At 36.4% G+C, this 23427-nt stretch overlaps 3 protein-coding genes across 4 annotated transcripts; 1 reads left to right on the forward strand and 2 right to left on the reverse strand.

Annotated features, from left to right (window-relative positions):
- Nucleotides 1-14869: 14869 nt before the first annotated feature.
- On the reverse strand, nucleotides 14870-16972 carry LOC137748176 (thioredoxin-like protein HCF164, chloroplastic). Of its 2 annotated transcripts, XR_011069997.2 has the most exons (5): nucleotides 16684-16972; nucleotides 16067-16285; nucleotides 15626-15729; nucleotides 15161-15500; nucleotides 14870-15064 (listed from the first exon to the last, which is right to left on the reverse strand). XR_011069997.2 is itself a non-coding variant. In XM_068488283.2 (4 exons), exons 1-4 carry the CDS (start codon nucleotides 16852-16854, stop codon nucleotides 15218-15220), a joined length of 777 nt encoding a protein of 258 aa, XP_068344384.1. In that variant the 5' UTR covers nucleotides 16855-16972; the 3' UTR covers nucleotides 14870-15217. The 2 variants fall into 2 exon arrangements, 1 of the variants encoding a protein (XP_068344384.1); XM_068488283.2 differs by having other exon boundaries at nucleotides 14870-15500.
- Nucleotides 16973-17112: 140 nt separating this feature from the next.
- LOC137748178 (uncharacterized) lies at nucleotides 17113-17728 on the reverse strand. Its single transcript, XM_068488284.2, has one exon. It carries the CDS (start codon nucleotides 17726-17728, stop codon nucleotides 17255-17257), a length of 474 nt encoding a protein of 157 aa, XP_068344385.2. The 3' UTR covers nucleotides 17113-17254.
- Nucleotides 17140-22164, forward strand: LOC137747424 (uncharacterized). The gene is made up of 7 exons (XM_088685903.1): nucleotides 17140-18329; nucleotides 18391-18932; nucleotides 19607-19851; nucleotides 20636-20842; nucleotides 20978-21068; nucleotides 21214-21487; nucleotides 21575-22164. The coding sequence occupies exons 2-7, from the start codon at nucleotides 18634-18636 to the stop codon at nucleotides 21905-21907; spliced, it is 1449 nt and encodes a 482-aa protein (XP_088542029.1). The 5' UTR covers nucleotides 17140-18329; nucleotides 18391-18633; the 3' UTR covers nucleotides 21908-22164.
- Nucleotides 22165-23427: the final 1263 nt, after the last annotated feature.

Consider the following 23427-nt stretch of genomic DNA (forward strand, 5'->3'; position numbering starts at 1 on the left):
ATTTTTTCCCTTAGCTTTGCCTGACGAATGCTTTTGTCGCTTAAATTTTCTGACAAAAACCGAAACGTTAACCACTATTGCCCGACTCGACCAAAAAGAAAAAATACAATGTTGCCCGACCAAAGTTTCGATTTCGTCCGGTAAAATTGTCTGGCAAATATTAATTTATGATAGTTATTGCGTTAGAAAGTAGTTTTGGCTTTTATAATATTCTATGTACTAGGGTTATATAAGAATCATCATAAGTACTAGGCTCATTGTATTAGGATTAAAGATTCATGCATCACGTTAATCTCCGTTATCCAAAATTAACCTCCTCAATTAACTTAGTATTACGATCTAGTGATATTCTTCTTTACTTGTAAATAAAAGATTTAGATTCGATTCTCATCATTGATGAGTTTAGTCCCACCTTTAACATTCATAAAGAGTTACATCATGTATCAAAATTAACCAGTCCCACCTATACCCAGTCCCACCTTTTAACAGACACAAGTATAAAATTAAATAATTTAATATTTAATTTTCTAACACAATCTACTAACCAAATTTCTTCCCCAAAATATGGCTAGACACTCCATAAAAAATACCATGAAAACCAATATCTTTATTCATTACGCGAAACTCAAAAGTGCAATACACCCACCAATGTATAAGACTGAATTTCCACAACTCTTATTATTGTTTAGATATTATCATCAGGTGCTTGCATAGTTGCATGTAAAGAGTTAGAAGGTGACGGTCGGAGTAGGAGCCGGTGCTGGAGGACGAAGATTGTTGCAACGATCCAAGCAATCAAATCCATCGACCCAGCAGCTACGATCATAAAAGCAAATCGCACATCTTGTTACGTCCTCCGCATTTTGCAGAGTCTTTTCCTAGAAACCCTTTGCGTGAAAGCTGATGTTTATCGGTAGCACTGTTACTGCTGTTGGTAGGATGAGTGCCTTCATTGCCCGTTTATATTACAAAAAAGAACAATTAAATTTTAATTAAGCAAAATTGTTGGGAAAAAGATCGACTTCAAAATACTAGTTGTCAAATTTTGAACGATATTGGTGTGGAAAAAAAAAATAGGTGAACGCACATTCAGCTTGAGCTGCTAAGAGAATTATGCAGACAATGCAAGAAAGTGCCAATGAGACTTTGCTAACATTAGTTGTTGCCATTACCACCTATGTATGAGAGAGAATATCTAATATGTTGTACGAGTCACAATCAAATTCTTAGACTTTTATAGCAATTTCTTCTCAACGCTTCTTCTGAATGTGTGGTATTTTTTAAACTAAATAAAATTTAAAAGGAGATTTAAAATTTAATAATAACGCTGTACTTTTGGAAACGTCATAGAAAACACATACATATGCATATTTGAAATCTTTATAGTTTTACCAAATATAATGTGCGTTATAAGATATTTGTGCATTTTGTAACTTTTTTGACACTATGCATTTTATAACTTAATTTGATTGATGCGGTTTGACTAAATACTTGTGTTTTTTCAGAAGATGTTATTGATACTCTTAAAAAATTAATCATGCACTTTAAACTTTCTAAATTTTAAAAGAAAGTTACACTTATAATTGCAAAGTTATTTTTTTAGCGTAAAATGACATTTTTGACATTTGCTAAGGCTATCTCCAATTCCAAATAGAAAATGTAAAAGTTATAAAATCATTTGTTTTTTTTTTTGAAAAATGGATTAGCTGATGGTTTCATCATGACAGTCCACCCTTTCAAGAGCCGAAAAGACGTACAAAGGCATTTTAGCCTCCCCCTAGCTACCATCGTGTGATTCACTAGCCAAGAATCGAACTCAGAATGGACTGTGTGAAATATGGGTTTGGAATTAGTCCCCATCCACTAGGCCAGTGTTGCAAATTGTAAAATTTCCAATGCATACGGAGTTAAATTTGACTGTTAACTCTTATACATAAGAAAGAAATTAAGTCAATTTTAGAGCTAAATATAACTTTTGTATCATCTAAATATGGCATGGCCTTCCACTTTTAACCCTAGAGAAATATCCAAGGACATATATAACTTTGATTACAAATAATACCGATGTCATATATAACTACTCTAAATTTTTACAGTATATTGAAGAATGACTGAGTCAAATTTAAAATGCCTTTAGTGATACATATGTTACTGAAAGTGTAGATGTAATTAGTTGGTGATCAGACAAGCCAAAAGTGTCGTCACCTTGAGCTACTCTAAATCTCCAGTGCATGTTGTATTACTATATATAGATATATATATATATATATATATATATATATTTTTTTTTTTTTTTTTTTTTGAAGACTTTGAATACGGCCCTAACTATAAATATTCTTTGACTGAAACTTTATTGGTTTTCAATTTTTAATTGAAGTCCTTGAAATTAAGGTGATAATTTATTTTTATGTATGTTACTATATTTTTTAAATTAAAAATTGAAATTTATAGTTGTTTATATTAATGATATTTTAAATGAAAAACCATAATTTGTGGGATTAAAAATATTAAAATATAAATATACTATTGTGTGTGTATATAAACATGGGTACATTCATCAAAATTAACCAAAAAATTATTGTACCAAAACATGGGTACATTCTTCAAAATCACACAAAAAAAAAAAAAAAAAAAAGATATTAGGCTTAATTAATAACATTAGTAAATTTCTTCAATTAAACTTGACATGGATACATTCTCAAATCAAAGAAAAAAGAATGTACCCATATAAGTTTAAAAATGGACTAGAAAAAAATTGAATAGATTTTATATAAAAAAAAGGGTACATTTTACATATAACAAATTGGTATATTTAAGAATGAGTACATTTTAAGATTAAAAATTTGAACACCTTGTTACGGCCTTTCCGCATTTTTCAATCTTTAAGAATGACTCATCGGCGATCTCTTCCTCACCGCAGGTCTCTTCGTGCTTGGAGGACCCCTTGTCAGTCTCGTTGTCATATGATGACCCCTTAGTCGATGATTTAGTCTCATACTCATCGGCATTCTCAAAGTAAGGCCATCTTCAACCGAAAGAGGGCCAGATGGCTCTCTTCAGCCCTGTAGGCCTTCAAGAAATTATATTTTAATGAACAGTGTCAGGTATATTTCATACCATCTCCAACCGAAGGGGCCAAAGGACCATAGGCCAAACATATATAGCCTTGTGACAAAAAACCATCTGCAACCTAGGGGACCAAAAGGCCATAAGCCAAACATAATTTATTATTTTAATTGAATTAATATAGTTAATTAAATTAAACTACCATATTAAAATAAGATTTTCGAACATATTGGAAAATTATTGAAAGAGGTGACCATTTGAAAATTATTGAAAAAAATTAAAGGAAAGATGATTGGAAGAGAATAGAATGTGAAGAATTGAAATAAAATGAAATAAGATAGAATGGTGAAAAGTATGTGAGAAATTTTTTCTTAAAAAAAAAAATTCGTCCAAAAAACAAAAAAAGGGTTGGGCTCATTAGGCTGGCTAGAGATGGCCAACCTGCTGGCCTAATTTGATGGTTTTGGCTCGGTGGGGCCCACAAGCTCTTTGGCCTAGCCCTCGGTTGGAAACAGTTTTCGTGTCATTTCGAGTTATTTTTAGCCCTATGGCCCTCTGGCCGAATCAGTTAGAAATGGCCTAAGACACCAACTGGCCAATCTTCTTGTTGTACTTGATTGCCGACGGCTCTTGCTTCTTCATTTAACGCTCAAACCTTATGCGCTCATTTTCTTTGTGGGGTTCCTCTCCATAAGAGCAACTACAGTGGTGGTCTTTCTTCGGTAGATGGACCCTTTGTTGGAGGTTTTGAGTAGAAATCTCATTCTATCTCATTGTCTCACATTGCTCATCACTAAAAGTTTCTCACACTTTGTAACACTTTGTCTCTCTTACCAAGTGAATGGAAGGATGGACCATAGAGAGCAAAATTGGAAACCTTGGATTTGAGCTTTGGGGTGTGATAATTATATATAAATTAATATGGGCTTTGGGCTCGGGCTCTAATATTAATCTAATATTGAATTATTTTATTAATTCGGAATCAATTATTTATTTTTTAAAATCAACAAACGCATCCTTTTGGATGAAGTCTGAGAGGATGAAAGAGTACTAAGAGCAACGCATCTTCTGAGCAGATGCCTCCTAGAAGATGCATCCCAAATTCGTACATGTTGCGAACATGCATATTTACATTATATATTCATCCATCTGCATTGCATTTAGGAAATATAAATTATTCTTCCTATGAATTTTACCAAATTCTATCAGTACGAGAAAACCACAAAGACATTCGTCAGAAGTCATGTTTTTTGGTGCTAAGATCTTGACTTAGATGGTTAAATCCTAGTGAAGCAGACGTCTATTGAAATACAAGCACAAAGTAGGGACGAAATTATGTTTTAAAGACATTGCAGTACGCAAGCCTCGATGTCATTTTATCGGTTTGATATTACTTTCGTTTTATTCATACTCTGTCAATATATTTCGTTGCAATTTATTGTTTATTCGCATATTCAAATTTATTCCTATACATATATATATATATATATATATATATATATATATATATATTTGTCATTAATTATTGATAAATATCCAACACTCTTTTCCAACGAAACCCACCTCCAACGGTAGCAAGTTGCCTAGGAGAAATGGAAAATCCCGATCCCCCCCTAGCGGACAAATATTTTTATGCAATAAGATATAAAATTGTGTAGTCACTTAATCGCTTGTTTGACACCTAATTATTATTATTTAGATAAAATTGATATTGAAAGATGTGAAGTTGGAACACAAAATCTTGAATACTAAGACAAATATTTTTAATCAATTGAGCTGACAACGCCCTTATTGAATTACAAACATATAAGGTCATCTCCAACCGATGGCTGGCCAGAAGGCTCATTTTAGCCCTCTGGCCCTCCAAGATTCTCCAAGATATTAAGGCCATCTCCAACCGATGACTGGCCAGATGGCTCGTTTTAGCCATCTGACCCTCCAAGATTCTCCAAGATACTAATATTTTAATGAACAGTACAGGGCCATATTTGCCTCCGTCTTCAACTGAGGGCCAGAGGGCCAAAGGGCTCGTTTTAGCCCTACCACAAAAAACCGTTTCCAACCGAGGGCCAAAGGGCCAAACATAATTTATTATTTAAATTTAAAAACTATAACAACTTAAATTTAAAAACAACACCTTAAATTTAAAAACTACAACTTATATTTAAAATGACAAATTAAATTTAAAAACTACAAATTAAATTTGAAAACAACATTAATTTAAATTTAAAAACTAAAACAACTTAAATTTAATATCCATAGTCAACATCATCTTCATCATCCGCCATCGTAGAAGTATAGTCAGAGGTAAACAACTGCCGTCGGCTCATAATTTCTTTTTTTTTTCTATCAAAATAGGCCTTACTCATTGGAGTGTAATTCGAAGTTTTCCTTTCCATATTTTTATCATCCATCTCTTCTTGTATTTGTTTTGCCTGTTCTTCATGCCTACGCTTTATTTCTTCGGCCTCAAGGGCATTTTGCTCTGCCAATAATTGCAATAAGGCCGCCACTTCATGTTGAGCGGAGTAATTATCATTTGCCTTGCCATTTTCCTTCAACCTTCGCGCCTTGTTTTGTCCTATAGCCCCAGGTATGGAACATTCACCCGAAAACGGATTTTCTACCCTTTTTTGTTGAACGGTTGGAGATCCATCTTCATCCATATCTACAGCTGAGGATGCAGTTTCGAACATCGGTGTAGGAGCTCTCTTTGGTGGATCTTCAAATAACACCCACCCTTTACAAATTTCCCAACAACTGTGAAACTGAAAGGGTTTCGAGCTGCTCTCCATATACAATTCCTCCGCTTAGCGTACCTAGAAAAAAAATTAAAGGAAATTAATTTATGAAATTAAATGTAATATAATTAAATATTTAAAATAAATTGTGAAAACACTTACTTCGTCGTAGTAATTAGCATCGCTTTCATGTCTACTTGCGGCTGCTAACAATGCTCGATGCCATTTGTTCAAACTTGGCTGAAGATGTTTCTTCCATCTTGAAGAACAACTCTCGTGGTTTCAAATATTCACTGGAGTGGTGCCTTCATAGAACTCTAAGTATTTTTTGGACACACGAGTCCAAACACCGTCATTTGTTTGACAATTCCCCCTCACACTATCTTCCGACACCCATCTATAAGCCTTGCAAAGAGTTTCATCTTCTTTTCGGGTCCAAGCCCTACCTTTCATTGCAGAAGAGGCCATTTCAAAATTATTTAAAAAATTGAAGGATAGATTTTTGAAAGAGGAAGGAAAATATGAGAATTGAAATGGTAGGAATGGTGAAAATTTTGTGAGGAATGGTTTAGGTATTTATAGGAAAAAAAATTTCTATTTTTTTTTTTTTTTAAAAAAGGCCCAAAAAACCCTTAAAATTTTTTTTTTGAATCCAACGGTAACTGGCGCCAGCTAGCAACGGCTAGCTGACGTCAGCTAGCCGTTGGTTTCAAAATTATTTTTAAAAATTCCTATCGATTATAACCGACAGGAATACATTTGTATTAAATAATATAAACGAAATCCTGTCGGTTATTTCCAGTTTTTCTGGCCAGCCCTCTAGCCCTCTCTGATTCCATGGGGCCCTCTGAGATTCCACAGCCCTTGGTTGGAGACGATTTTCAGGCTATTTTCTGCCCTTTGGCCGTCTGGACCTTTCGGTTGAAGATGGCCTAATGGCTTGTTTGGCACCTAATTGTTATTATTTTGATACAATCAATGTTGAAAGATGTGGGATTGGAACGATGTGGGATTGGAACATAAAATCTTGAATACAAAGACAAATATTATTAATCAATTGAGCTAGCAATGCCCTTACAAATTGAAGTATACGAATATAATAATGGAAGATTCGTACAAAATAAAAGTCTTCATAAGGACGCACGCAAAATTATTTATTTATTTATTGTACCACATTCAAAACTAAGCAAAATGCGTCAGTAGTACAATAATATAGTCTATCTGTGATGATCAGTTAGCCTAGCTAGCTAGTAGCTAGGAGCAGGAGCAGGGGCTAAGAGGCGACAGTTTTCATTACATTCTTCCCGAGTTGGATAGCAAACATGGTGAAAGGCGCAACACCAGCATTCCAGACCTGTAGCTTTTTTACATTCTTCCCTGCGAAATGTTAGTCGACGGCGGCGGTCCGGGATATTATTCACAATATCATCTCTCTCCCTTATATTCTGATAAACTGCATCACTTTTCTCAGCAGCGCCATCGTTGCCATTATTGCCTGCTTATATTGTTAAATGCAAAAACAAATTAATAAAAGCTAAATTATGTAAAAACCAAGAGGGTTAGTGAATGTTTATTTGATAAGCATGGAGATATACGCACCTTCGGTAAGAGCCACGAGACTTGTGAAGATAATGCAAATTGTAGCCAACTGCATTTTGATTGCTTTACCAGTCTCCATTGATTTGTATGTTAGAGGAAGCAGAGACTACTTTGTGGTGAAACGAAGTAAAATATTACTGTTAGGTTTTTATAACAAGAAGTTTTAGGTCAGTTTATTCAATTGGAAAGATATTAATTGGCTAATTGTTTTTTTTTTTTTTTTTTAAGGGCAAGTAATCTCAGTTTCAGTTTCTTTGGATTTGACCAATCTAACAGTCATATGCAAGTATGCAACTCAGTTGTAATGAGTTCAGTTGATTAGAGTAATATGTTATTCCCTCTAAATTTAAGTTTAAATTTTCTTTCCGTAATTTAGATAAGTTTAATGTTGACTATCGCTTGCAAAAAAAATAAGAACAATTTAGTATAGTCGGCTTTATCATTTTACTCATTTGGTGTTCGATAATCCTTATTCCTCAACATCTGCTTGTATTAAAAAAAATAATAATAAAAAATAAAATAAATAAAAAACAGTAGCGGTGTAGAAAAAATATATGCTTGTATAAAAAAATTAAAACAACATTGTTGATGAAATATGTGGTTCTCGACGTTGATATTCAAATTATTTTCTTAATAAAATTGTGCAATACATGGATTATCTTCCCTTTACGGGTTTAGGGTTTAACATTTAATTTGTGCGGGTCACAGACTTGTTGACATTCTTTTAGAGACCTCCAGCACTCATGGTTAAAGGCGCAACACCAACATTTTTGAATCTGACTTGGCGAACAACTTTGTGAGCATAGCTCCAGTTTGCTGGCCCAGATATTCACAGTTTCATCACCTTTCACCATTGAATTCTCGACCACATTACTCTTCTTGTTGCTAGGAACATCAAAGTTGTTTCCATTACCTGTTTATAATTTCCAGTGAAAAAAAAAGAAAATACTTCAAATTATAACCCGTAAACGAAATAAGTAAAGTTCGGATAACTCATAGAATTTAATGTCTTTTGAGAAAGAAATATAATAGATGACAACTTCCATATCACTATCAATCCTACAAGTTTTAGGCGAATTGGAAAGGATAAATTTTCTTCATGGCATCTATTTGTTTATTCAAGCCACTAAATCTAATAAATTATTTATTCAATCTAATCATGGTCGAAGTTATATACTTACATTCAGTAAGAGCCAAGAGGGCAACAAGGACCATGCAAAACAGAAACGACTGCAGTTTGATTACCATTTTCCAACGATGTGTTTGAAAAGTCAGATACAACTTTGTGTTGGGATATGATGTCAAATTACATCTTATTCCGTTTTTATAACAAGAAAATTTAAACCTCGATTAATCAGAGAATCAATGGTGATAGCAATCATAGCAAAGAATCCAACAAGTAGTAAAGTATGTGATATAATTGGAATTATTTTTAACGTATAAATTGTAATTGCCTTGTCTAGGAAAAATCAAACTAAGGTCCTGGTTTCAGGCTCTTTTGGAATAGTTGAAGGGGGAGTCCTATAACAGCAAATCCAATCTTATCCTAATTGGTTTACCATTTTACCATCTAATGCAATTAGAGATTTGGTTTACATTTTGTTTCTATTAATTTTTCTAATCCACGTATTATATTATAAATGGGAATGAAGTTTGATGTTTCGTGAATCTTTGATATATTATTAATAGATAATACATGTATTATACTATAAGTAGATTGATAATATCACATGTAATAATTGTCACATTGTTGAATTTGGCATTAAATCATGCCTAAACTAAAACAAGAATCAAATAAGGATTAGGATATCTTGGACGCAAAATATTTGGATTTGTGTTTCCTAGTTGGTTTAGGATTTGGTTTTAGTATAGGATTTGGTTTCCTTTATTCTAGGGATTTTGTGTAAACCTATGACATCTATTAATATAAATAGATGGATGTGGGATAGAGTTTTGTGTGTGAGTTTTTGAGAGGCATAAGTTTGTATACTTGAGAACACTTTGTGTTTGTGAGTTCTCTTGTATTTGTTGGTAATCAATCAAGCTTCCGTTGTAAGAGAGGTACTCCTATATTGGAGGAACTCTGAAATCATTGTGTTTTGTTCATCGCTTGATTGGTTTTGGTTTAGTTTACAACAGGTTGTATCAAGAGCTTAAGTTTTTACGTGAGTTGTGACTATCAAGAAATGACGAAGACTGGTGATTCTACCAGTGGATGATGTTGAAGAAAAGTCTGGCATTAGTATAACCAAGATGACGAGTCAGAGTGCTAGGTTTGAAATTGAGATATTTGAAGGAACGAACAATTTTGCTATGTGGCAATGTGAGGTTCAAGATGTCCTGATACAACAAGGTTTGGTTGTTGTGTTAGGAGACATGCCATTTTCGATAAAAAAAGTAGAATGGGAAAGATTGAATGCTCATGCATGTCCTACAATTCGGCTATGCTTGGGAAAACAACAGATCATGGTGTGATGAACATAACTTCTGCGAAGGAATTGTGGGCTGCATTGGAGACAAAATATATGAAGAAAAGTGCAGAGAATTGATTGCATCTCAAGAGCAAGGTGTACAAGTTCCAGTACAAAGAAGGCACGAAGATGATTGGTCATCTAGAAGAGTTTAACAAGCTTTTAGCTGAACTGGCAAATCTTGAAGAGATAATCAAAGATGAAGACAATGCCTTGATCTTGATGAACTCATTGCCTGAATCCTATGAGCCTTTCGTGACTACTTAGATTTATGGCAGGGAGACAATTAAGTATGATGAAATCTCAAGTGCTCTTATGAATCATGATGTGAGACACCTTGACAGGCAAGAAAGGAATAACTTTGAAGCTTTGATGGTGAGAGGAAGATCGAAAGAAAAAGAAAGGTTCGTACAAGAAAAATAGTAGGTCTTATACTAAAGGAGTCTCAAAGAATAGGAAGTCTTGGACAAAGATGAGTGTGTTTTTTGTCATGAAAAAGGACACTGAAAGAAGGACTGCCCTAAAATCAAAGAAAATACTAAAAAGAAGAAAGACGACTTAGAAGCAAACATGGTTAAAGTCGAGGATGAGGAATTTGTCTATGCCCTAACTGCATTAAGCAATGTGGATTATATGAAAGAGTGGGTGCTCGACATAGGTTGTATCACATGACTTCTCAAAGGCATTAGTTTTCATGCTTCAAAGTTATGAATGGAACTGTGTATATAGGAGATGATAACCTATGTGCAACTCAAGGAACTGGAAGCATCAGGATCAAGCATCATGATGATTGATTCGAGAATTGCATGGTGTAAGGTACATCCCAAATCTAAAGAAAAATTTTATCTCACTAGGCACTCTCGAGTCACAAGGCTACAAACTTTACTCCGATAACAACGTGCTCAAAGTTGCTAAAGGAGCACTTGTCATAATGAAAGAGCCTTGAAATGGCTTACTTTATATGCTACAAGGAAAGACTTTGGAAAATAGAGTGGCTATGGTAACTAATGAAGTGCAAAGTGATAAAAGTGACTTGTCTGCATTATGGCACATAAGGTTGGGACATGTAGGAGAAAAAATATTGCAATGATTGATCAAGTAAGGGTGTTTCAAAGGAACACAAACTGGAAAGATAGAGTTTTGTGAGCACTGCGTTATTGGCAAACAAACAAAGGTGAAATTTGGCTCAGTTGTTAATCAAACGAAAGGAATTTTGGACTATGTTCACTCTGATGTTTGGGGGCCTGCAAAGAATTCTTCTTTAGGTGGAAAATGATGGTTTGTATCTTTTATTGATGACTACTTTCACAGATCATGGATATATATATATGATGAAACGAAAGGACGAGGTTCTTGACATCTTCCTAGAATGGAAGAACATGGTGGAGAACAAGACCGGAAAGAAGATTAAAATATTGAGAAGTGACAATTGAGGGGAATATACCTCTGATCCCTTCTTTAAAGTGTGTAAAAAGGAAGGGATTACTCAGCATTTCAGTGTTAGACATACTCCATAACAGAATGAGATTGCAAAGAAACTAAATAGGACCTTGCTTGAGAAAGTTTGTTGCATGCTATCTCAAGCAAAGTTGCCAAAGAGATTTTGGGTAGAAGCTTTGAGTTATGCATGTCATGTGCTTAATCGACTACCATCAACAACATTGAAGGGTGGAACAACCATTGAAGTGTGGTTTGAAAACCAGCTCAGGACTATGATAAGCTACAAGTGTTTGGATACAATGCCTACTTTCATGTGATGGAAAACAAACTGGATCCACGAGTTAAGAAAACTGTCTTTATGGGATTCAACAGTAGTGTGAAAGGCTTTAGACTTCAGTGTCCTGAGTTGAACAAGATTATAGTAAATATAGATGTGGCATTTGATGAAAGTCACATGAAATTGAAGGAAGAAGTTCAGATGGTGGAGCTTGAGGAACAAGTAATTATGAATTCACAACTAAGTAAGGAAGTTGTGGAAGAAGAAAGATAAGGTGATCAACTTGAACATGAAGAGAGTGATCACGAAGAAGAAACATCATCAAAAGGACTAAAGATACAAGATGATTACATAACCAAAAAGAAGGGAAAAAGAGACATATCCTTACCTGCAAGATATAAAGATTGCATTGCCTGCATGGTATATGCATTGCCAGTAATTAAGGCTTAAATTCTCACTAATTTTGAAGAAGCAGTAATTTGTGAAGAATGGAGTAAATGGCATGATGCAATGGACGATGAAATGCTCTCCCTTTACAAGAATAAGACTTGGGAATTGGTGGAGCTGCCTAAAGGAAGGAAAGCAATTGGCTACAAATGGATTTATGCAAAAAAAAAAAAAAAAAAAAAAAAAAAACATGAAGTGGATGACAAGAGCTTGGTAAGATTTAAAGCTAGGCTAATGGCTAAAGAATATGCTCAGAATGAGGGAATAGATTACAATGAGATTTTTTTCTCCTGTGGTTAAGCACTTCTCCATTCGAATATTGCTTGCCCTAGTTGCACAATTCAACCTTGAATTGGTACAACTAGACGTGAAGACTGCATTTCTTCATGGTAATTTGGATGAAGAGATTTATATGAGACAACCCAAGGGGTATCAAGTGAAGGGCAAAGAAAGATTGGTTTGTAAGCCTAGAAAATCTCTTTATGGTTTGAAGCAGTTGCCCAAGCAGTGGTATTTAAGATTTGACAAGTTTATGAAGGGTCAAGACTATACAAGAAGTCACTATGATCACTGTGTTTATCACAAGAAGTTGAAAGATAGTTCCTTCGTGTACTTGTTAATCTATGTGGACAACATGCTCATAGCCTCAAGCAATATTTCAGAGATAGAAAAGTTAAAGGAGCAAATGAGAAGGGAGTTCAAAATGAAGGATCTCAGTGAAGCCAAGAAAATATTGGGAATGGAGGTCACAAGGGATAGACAAAAAGGTTTAGTGTGTTTGTCTCATAAGCAATATCTTGAGAAGTTGTTACAAAAGTTTAGAGTAACAAAAGACACTAAGCCTGTAAGAACTCCATTAGACGCTCACTTCAAGTTGAGCAGTCAACAATGTCCCAAAACTAATGAAGAAAAGATGAAGATGGATGGTATTCCATATGCTAATTTAGTTAGAGGATTAATGTATGCTATGGTGTGTACTCGTCCTGATATACCACACGCAGCTGGAATTGTTAGTAAATTCATGTATAATCCTGGAAGAGAGCATTGAAATGCTGCTAAGTGGATACTAAGGTATTTACATGGAATGAGGAACAAATTAATTTGTTTTGAAAGATGTGATGAAGGAATTGATAAGTTCTCAACGTTGAATATGTGGACTCAGACTTTGCTGGAGACTTAGACAAGATAATATCGATGACTGGGTATGTGTTTACTATGGCAAAGGGTCTTATATGCTAGAGATCAATATTACAACCAACAGTGGCACTATCAACCACAGAAGCATAATACATGGTGATCGCTAAAGCTATCAAAGAAGCAATGTGGACTCTGGGGTTGTTAGGAGATTTAGGTGTAGAACAACACAAGTTGGATGTATATTGTGACAGCCAAAGTGCCATTTATTTGGCCAGATATCAGGTACATCATGCTAGGACTAAGCACATTGATGTACAATATCATTTTGTGAGAGAAGTGGTAGCTGAAGGTGAGATTCGTCTAAAAAAGGTTGATACAGAAGATAATCCAGCTGACATGTTGACAAAGGTGGTTAATACAGCTAAGTTCGAGCATTGCTTGGATTTGGTGCAATTGAAGCAAGTTTGATCTTGCGATATGGTGGAGCAACGGAAGTTGTTTGATGCCTCGTTATGGATTTCATGCCAAGGTGAAGATTGTTGGATTTGGCATTAAATCATGCCTAAACTAAAACAAGAATCAAACAAGGATTAGGATATCTTAGACGCAAGATATTTGGATTTGTGTTTCCTAGTTGATTTAGGATTTGGTTTTAGTATAGGATTTGGTTTCCTATATTCTAGGGACTTTGTGTAAACCTATGACATCAATTAGTATAAATAGATGGATGTGAGATAGAGTTTTGTGTGTGAGAGTTTTTGAGAGGCATAAGTTTGTATACTTGAGAACACTTTGTGTTTGTGAGTTCTCTTGTATTTGTTGGTAATCTATAAAGCTTATCTTGTTAGAGAGGTACTCCTATATTGGATGAACTTTAAAATCGTTGTGCTTTGTTTATTGCTTGATTGGTTTTTTATTTAGTTTACAACAGACACGAAAGAATTTCAGACACTAGTTTCAGTTAGTGAGGCAAGACAAGTCATTGTGATGCGTAGACAATGTGTGATTTAACATACGCTTTACGGGAGCATTGATATGATTAAGTCACGAAATTATCAGTTGTTAAACACCCCAATTAAATTATACGTAGAACAAATTGATCAAAGACTGCAAAAATTCATTCAAGGGCCAGTTTATTTATTCAATGTACCACATTCAAAATCAATCAAAATTCATCTGTGAACTGTCGTACAATATATAGTCCCTCCCTTGATGATATATAGGCTTGGGTCTCTCGGCAGTAGACTTGGTATTGCTTACTTGATGAGACAGAAAACTTTGTCTCCAGCTTTGTCTGCAACTCCCGAGTAACACTGCAAAGTTTGTTGATCTCGCCTCTGGTGTCTATTGCAACTTTTTCCATGTTCCTCATCACTTGGATCATGGTTCTCTGCAGCTCCTCGTTCGACGCTTGCTTCCATATGATGAAGGGTTCTTCAACTCGGTTGTGATCAACAATTTCTCAATCATAGTAGAAGCCGCTGGTTTTCTTAATTGTCGTTTCAAATACATCTTTGTTAAAAAATCAATCAAATTGTAGATCACTTGGTCGTTAATATGTATCAAATAAATGCGGTTTGTTATCAGGATCTTAATTGTTATCAAAACCATCAATCTATTAGTTGTGCTTTATGGGGTGTCCAAAACCATCAAAATACTCATTCCCACATGTAGAGAAGCTCCACTAAGAATTCATTCAAGAAAGGTATGTATTACGAAAAATTTCGTAGCTAAGTGTTGAAGTTGCAATACAAGGACTCCCTTCCTCTACGGGACTTTACAATTGAAGTAAAATTCGAGGTCTATGAGTCGCGAGAGTAGGTCAAATAACTTACAAGAGGCATATGAACAGGACCGCTAACCAATATCATTTTGCGATGTTTATCCTGCAGGTCGAAGACTATCGAGATTCAGTCCCACCTTAAATGCAAAGACATGCAGTGTTACTGTATCAAATAACCCACAAGGTGGATACTCATTACCTTTATACGTAATTCCTTCAACAAATTAATGGGTTCTACTCCAAAATTAGCGAGCACCTATCCGTGACTTCTTGGTTCAGAAACTTGGTGAACCTTTCTGGCTTCGGCACTTGAAAACTGCCCCACTACACGAGCGTGAGGTATGGAAGCTTCTCCACGGGCAAGAGCGTCCACATTTTCAAGCAGGTACTTCTCTGGAAGCCTGCCTACTACGTTACCCTCTTCGTTTCCCGCTTTATCTAGGAACGCAAAGTGTGGAATTCCCTCAACACCAAACTCATCAAGCTCCTGTTCCCACTTTGTGTTGTCTACGTTCAGCATAACAAAATTTACACGACCCCTGCGTACAATAATTGGTGAATAATGAAAAATAATAGTAGATCTACTTTAAAAGAAGAAACTGTGAAGCGTTCTAGTAGAGTTGCAAATTTTAAGTAATAAAAAGTCAGAACTTGAAGATCATACTTATACTTCTGCTCAACTTTATAGACATCTGGAGCTAATTCCCTGCATACTTCACACCAATCGGCATAGAACTCAACAACAGTAGGCTTCCCATTTGAAAGAGCCTAATCAGCGATAAATTACAGAAGATCGTAAGAAACTATTCACATTGAAGATCATGTCTAGATTCATTAACACACATGTACATGCTGGAAAACACAAATTAGATGACTGAAGGCAAGGGAATTAGAGTGATTGTATGTTCAAATTACTACATTCTCCGAGTTAGAGCATAAAAATCCCGTTACAAAATACAATTCATTGCGGAATAAGGTCTGAACCTCACTACTGAAATGGTTCATTTGTGCTTAAAACATCTATGTTATTGTTTGAGGGTATATACTTGTCTAGGTTCTCAATCATGCTAGACAGAGTAAAAAGGGAATGGCAAATCGAACGAACCTCTTCATAAGGTAATGCCGCAACGGAGAGGTCCTTCAAAGAAACACCAAAATGGAGCCTTGCTGATAAGAAAAGTGCCAGAGCTGCAAGAGTGGAAACCACCGCTACTTGCCTGTTGGTATTCTTGTTTGGAAATTCCGGAGGGCCAGAGCTCGTGGAGGAACTCGTAGCTTGACTGCTGGTATCACTGCCAGAGCCTGGCTCAACAACTGACTTCTCCTGAATCAGAATAGTTGATGAACACAGCACCAATCACATAGTAAATTCAACTCGAAAAACTCTTCGAACAAGAAATTGAGCCAACAACGATTCAGGTACGCAACGATTAACGAAACCAAGGACATGCAGGATAGTTTAGGGAAGTTTTACTAAAAACAAGAATCTTATCAAGATAATAACTATTTTCGGTTGCCCAAATCCTAAATTTCATATAAATGTAGAAATCACGGAAATTCCAACTTTCTCCATCAAAACAACAACTTTAAGCTTCACAGCTGAAACCCAGAGAGGATAAATCGGGAAACATGCAAATTATTGAAAAGGGAACAATTTACAGTGTGCAAATACTGGTTTACGCGAGAAAGATGGGAGATTTTGGAGGGAAAGAGAGAGCGTACCGTCGTGGAGGGGTCGGATGGATTGGGGGTTTGCTGGCAAGAAACGGTCGGAAATCGGCGGTGGTGGTTTGGGAAGTGGATAGAGGGTTTAACGTAGCGGGGAAGTGGAGGAGTTTGGAAACATGGCCGGAATCTATGGAAGCCAACTGGGTTGGAAGCCACGCGAGCCATTTGTAATTTGCAGATAATCTGCCAACGTTCTTTTGTAATTTGCAGTAAGCCATTTGTAGTTAGCGTGAAAGGAATTGGATTTTGGCGCCATCTTTAGTTGAGTACGAGATCATCACTCTTTAACGACTTTTTGGTTTTACGATTTTTATGAAAGCAATGGTGCTCCTCATCCGTCGTCGTGGCACATACAAATGCCCTACAAATTGCCAAACGCGGAGCCTCACGAAATCCACCATCGTCGTGTAATTACATGCATAATTAGCAATAATTCTCCTTCATTAGCTCGCAATTAAATACTTCAAGTTTACAACTTACAGTACAATCCCATTAATCCAGATTTCGCACAGAAAAATTACGAACAGATACAAATGAAATCGAAATTTCAATTAACGATTTCTAACTAACTCTCCGGCCCCAGAATCCCACTCACAACCGAAGTTGCCACCAAAACCCCCACAACCTCCGCTCCCGCCACCGCTCCAGCCTGCGCCAAACCCCCGAAGCTCAACGCCGCTTCCACCCCTTCCTCCGCCGTTTCAATCCCCAGCTCCGCCGATTCTAGCCCCTTCTCCGCCGTTTCCAGCCCCTTCTCCGCCGCCTCAATCCCTTCCTTCACTATCACCTCCGCCTCCTTCTCCGCCTCCTTCACCTTCCTCCTCAGCCCAAACAGCCCGATGTCTTCCGCCTTCGCCTCCTTCGCACACACAGCCGCAATCGCCGCCGTCCACGTCAGCGACAGCGCCAGCTGTCTCCGCCCGGATAATGCGAGTCCACTCGGCGGCGCAGGCTTCGGAACGTGCGCCGGGGAGGAGGAGGAGCTGCGGTGCGCATTGCGCGCTGGGTGGAGAGCGAGTACTGAAGCTCTCGCAGCCATGTCTTTTCTCTCTGAAAGTTTTGCGAATTTTGATACCACACGCTAACTAACTAAATCCTCGAGTTATTTATTTACAGAATTTTTTAACGAAAAGCTTTTAATATTGTTTATTTTAACAAAAAAAAAAGGTTAAATTTTTACTTTAAACAGTCAATCCTGATACTATTTATTTACAACACATCTTTGTTCTTTTCATTAAAACTTAAAATTTTCAAGCATTTTTCATTAATTTCCTTTTATTTAATGACTAAATTATACTTTAATCAAATTGGAGTAATGGTTTCTCAATTAAAAATTCATTACCATTGGTCCTTCAACTCATCAAAATGTGTAGCTATGGTCATTTTCGTCAACTTCGTTAAAATTTTGTCAAAAATAAGTTATGTTGGAAGGACTAGTGCTACAATTGGGGTCCATCAACTCATCAAAATGTGTAGCTATGATCATTTTCATCAATTTCATCAGAATTTTGTCAAAATGAATTATGTTGAAAGGTACAATTGGGTTAAAGTTGAAGGACTATTGATTCAATTGGGTTAAAGTTGAGGGACAATTTCTCTAGTTGAATTAAAGTTAAGGGACCAATGGTAATGGATTTTTAGTTAAGGGATTATAGCTATACGTTTTAATGAGTTGAGCAACCAATGGTAATGGATTTTTAGTTGAGAGATCATTGCTCCAATTAAGTTAAAATGAATGGACAATTGCTGGAATTTACTCTTATTTAAATGACGACTATACCCTTGGCACTGTGACCGCACCAGAACGCAACAAAATGCTCCGTTTCGAGGTTCATAAAAGACAAAAACGAGGTTTTCATTTTCCCTCTACAAAAATTTCGGGGTTTTTTTTTCTGATCGAGTTCTCTACGTTTTTGCGCCAAGAAAGAGAGGGTTTTTGAAACGATGGTAGAAGAAGCATCAGCGTCGGCGTCGGCGACGGCGACGGCGAGCGAAACCCTAACCCAAACCGCCGCGCTGGAGGCACAGAGGTCGAACGAGGCCACCATCACGGAGGTAGCTCAGGGAGGCGCCGAGTCCACTTGCAACAACGACAGCGCGGAAGCTTCAGCTGTCAGCTCCGATGGAGATCGTGAAAAGTCGCTCGAGTTCGCCGACGAGCTGATTGAGAAGGGCTCCAAGGCGGTCAAGCACTCTGATTACGGCGAAGCCACCGAGTGCTTCAGCCGTGCCTTGGAAATCAGGTTAGGGTTTTTTATTTCCCTGATTTTCCTTGCTTGCCTTACGTAACATTCTTCGTGTTTTCTTAGAAATTGAGTAGTTCGGGTGTATGTGATGCTGTAAATATTGTTGCTTTTGTTAATATTTCTTGGATTTTGCTTCCCTCATAAACCCTAACTTTTGGTCAGTTTTGATTTGTTGCGTTGCCGTCGGTAAAGGTGTTAGACTCTGTCGGGATTGTACAATTTGAATTATTCTTTTTCAATTTGCACTTCTTTCGTTAGTCAAGCCAGTGTGCCGGTATACTCATTTTCATATTTTGAAGATTTTGTATTGTGCTGTTGAGCCCTGCTAATACAACTATTTGGTTGCCAAATTGTGCATTTGTTGGAGTCCAATTCCTTTGCCCTGTTATATCGTATTGCATTTGTTTAACCATGGCTTAAAAAATTTACATATTCGCAAGATACATTAGTTAAGGTCTTAGACTCTGTTATATTGTATTGCATTTGTTTAACCATTGCATTTCTTTCATATTCATGTTGTAGTTAAATTTTTATTATTATTTGTACTCTCATAAAATCTGCATTAGTTAATTCACAGATTGCCTGTGTGCTTTTCTTAGGTGCTCCTCTTTTTCAGAAGCGCATTAGGTATGCTAATCAGTAATTACTATTGATTATGTCAATAAATCCAGGGTTGCACATTTCGGTGAACTTGCTCCTCAGTGTGTCAATGCGTACTATAAATATGGATGTGCATTGCTTTACAAAGCTCAAGAGGAGACTGATCCATTGGGTGCTGTACCCAAGAAGGAGGACGAGTCGCAGCAAGAATCTGCTAAGAATGGTGTAAATGGTGAATCTTCCACAGCTTCTGTTTCATGTAATGCCGAACAGGATGCAAGTTTGAGTAATCAGGAGGGAGCAGCTGATGATGGTGGTATGTCATTTGTAATTATTGTTGAGTATAATTGTCGAATAGAACATTTCTCAATCATGAACATTTATGAATGATTGGGCATTGAATTCCAAACCATCTTAACTAAAAGTAAAAGCTATTCAATGTAGCTCTTTGTTTTTTGCATAAATGTTGCACATGTATGAATATGATGTCTTCATCACATATAATGTAATGAGATTCTAGTCATGTACTCCTGTAAAAATTGGCATCGTTGACTACTGTTGATACACATGAGACACTTTGTCTACCTCTCCTGGTGGCACCGTAGCTGCTCACACAGATCTGCTCCACTCCAACTCTTCAACTTCAAATCCATTGGAAAATCAAATGAGTCATGCCTTCTGTTTGGGAACAGATCATGAGTCTCATATCGTATTTTAGTGTAGGGATAATAAAATCTGTCAAGAGACACTGTTTTGCCCATTGATCAACCGGTAGAAAAAATCTAGACTTCTATCCTGTGTTTGTGTTTGTGTTTGTCATGTCTTCTAGTTTAGATATTTGAGGAAACGTAACATCATATTGTCAATGTTTTAGATAGTCATTTAGTGTGTTTAAGAAACTCATGTGACATTAAATTCCATGGAAGATATGGAGAAATAGAGTCTAAATAGCTGAGAAGGATATAAGGACATAAGTTTAGGTATACGCAGATTGTATCAGATGATACTTTCTGTCCCAAAACTGATTATTGAGGATATCTCATCATTATTGTTATCATTGCATTATGAAGTTTAACAGTTCATTTCCTTTTCTGATGCAGTTTCTGGTGGAAAAGACCAGGATGAAGATGGTGAGAATAGCGATGATGCGGACCTGGCTGAAGCAGATGCAGATGAAGATGAAACTGACCTTGATTTGGCATGGAAAACGCTAGATGTAGCAAGAGCTATTGTTGAAAAACACCCGGCTGACACAATGGAGAAGGTGGACATATTATCAGCTTTGGCAGAAGTTGCATTGGAAAGAGGTATGTTATGTACTCAGTTTAGTTGAATTGAGATCTGTATATCGTAATCGAATAGATTCTTGAACTTCACTATAATTTTTTGGTGCATTTCTTTTGAAAATACCTTATTTGGCTTTACATTGTGTCTCCTTGTAGAGGACATTCAAACTTCTCTCAGTGACTATGAAAAAGCACTTTCCATTTTGGAGCGGTTGGTTGAGCCTGATAGCCGACGTATAGCTGAACTGTATCCTTTTCAAGATCGACATACAGCCTTTGAGTTCATAACTGTTACTAATAACAGATCCTTTTCTATATTTTTGTTTTATTTTATTTGGGTTTCTCCCGTTCCCACTGGGTAAGGGACTCATGACCTTAACTGGAGAATTCAGAAATTTTCGAATATGTTTGTGTCTAGAGATTGGCTCCAAGCCTGAGGAAGCCATTCCGTATTGCCAGAAGGCTATATCAACCTGTAGGTCTTGTGTGCGGCGGCTCATGCTTGAATCAAGGAGTTTCTCGGAGTCCACAACATCGTCGTCTGCTTCTGTATTGGAGCCTGGTGTCACGCTTACCTCAAATGTTACCGAGTCTGATAATAATGTGACGGATAAACAGGCAGAGATTGAAACACTAACTGAACTCTCTGGAGATCTGGAAAAGAAGGTTTCTAATAATTTTTTCAACCTTAATTTTAAAATTGGAAAACATTCAGGCTTATATTTTCTGATTTTTGTATTCTTGAGCTTGTAGCTTGAAGATCTGCAACAGTTGGCGTCAAACTCAAAATCCATTCTCGCTGAGATTCTGGGATTAGCATCTGCCAAGGCAAAAGGGACTGAGAAAAGTGAATCTTCAGCAGTGGTGAGCTCTTCAAGGATGGGAACTGCTGACAACAATGGAGGTTTCGACTCCCCAACTGTTTCTACTGCTCATACAAATGGAGCTTCTGGAGTCACACATCTTGGTGTGGTGGGAAGAGGAGTCAAGCGAGTGTTGATGAACGCAGGCTCGGGAGAATCAAGCGCATCGAAGAAGCCTGCTTTGGATTCATCGGAAGATAAGGGTGAGGGCAACGTGTCGTGAAGGTCATGGATTCCGGTAAATGTATGGACAGAATTGAGAAATCTTGGTTAGATTCTGGATTCTAGTATTATATGCGGAGTAATTCCTATTAAAGTTTAAGCTGACTTGTAGATTTTTGTATGATGATAGACCTTACTATTTAGATTTGAGATTATGAACACCTCACTGCCCGTGTTTCCATTTGACTAAAAGTTCATGCTGGTTTGTGTTCGATTTCGAAGAAATGGTAATGTACAAGTTGGAAGGTTAGCATACCATCTCTTTCTCATACTAATCAAAGTTCTAGAAATGCTCTTTTTTTTCAACGTTCTTCCTGGTTGATCATAATCTTGCAAGCTCCATTTACTTAGGGTTTCGTCTTCAGAATTTATCATGTCTATTTACTGAAGAAAAAAGTTGTTACAAGTTCATGAATCGATGGGCGAATTTAGCCTTTATTGTTCGTGTCCGAGTAAAGTATCATTTGGTTTATAAAATTTAGTTTTAAAATTTAGTCTTCCTAGCATTACCTTTTTATATAATGTACTCAAGAAAAGTTAAAGGGAGAATGAAATGAAAATTCTGCAATTTTTCTTTCATAGTACATAGCACTGAGTGATCTAGAAAATCAACATTTAGATCTTACATATAGGAATTAATGGATCTTTGTAACGATTATATCTTATATAAAGTTAAAGGGAGAATGAAATGAAAATTCTGCAATTTTTCTTTCATAGTACATAGCACTGAGTGATCTAGAAAATCAACATTTAGATCTTACATATAGGAATTAATGGATCTTTGTAACGATTATATCTTATATAAAAGTCGTATTAATAAGCGGTACGTTGTACCAGGACCCAAAAGTTTGGACCTAAAACTCTTAACGATTGTCGCACTGGGCAACTAGTAGGGGGCAAAGAACCGGCTAATCGGTCAAACGAATTGAACTGGCCTGAAAATCTCGTTTTTTATTATAAAATACATTTTTTATATTTTCACGGAACAATTAGTTTGTTTTTGGTCTTCAATTTTCCCGAACCAGGCCAACCGGCACGGGTTTTCAATTTAGTCGAAGTTTTAATGAAAAGAACTTGGGTCAACAAATATTTAACCAAAAACTATCTTAAAATGTTATTTAACCAAAAAAATTCAAAGTTTAATAAAAAAAATTCATCCAAAACTATTGTCTATCTTTTCCGTGCCCTTATCCTCATCTTCCTCGTCATCGTTCTCATCCTCATCTTCTTATTAGCACCATGAACAATTTATAGTGTTATTATTTTATTCTAATTAGATCCAATAAGGACCTACAGTCTCGGTGATGTACGTACATATCAAACGTCTGTAAATAGGGAAAAAAAATAAAAAAACCAAAACATAAAACTGTTTCTGCAAAACCCAAAACATAACACTATTTCTGGAAAAAAAAAATCAGATACAATGTTTGTTTTTTCTATGCACAAACAAACATTGTATCTGGAAAGAAAAGAACCAAAATCCAGAACCAGTGACTTAAATTCCAGAAACAGCAACTTAAA

The sequence above is a fragment of the Pyrus communis genome, chromosome 2 (assembly GCF_041283825.1).
Source record: "Pyrus communis isolate YQ-2024b chromosome 2, ASM4128382v1, whole genome shotgun sequence".
NCBI classification, from domain to species: domain Eukaryota; kingdom Viridiplantae; phylum Streptophyta; class Magnoliopsida; order Rosales; family Rosaceae; genus Pyrus; species Pyrus communis.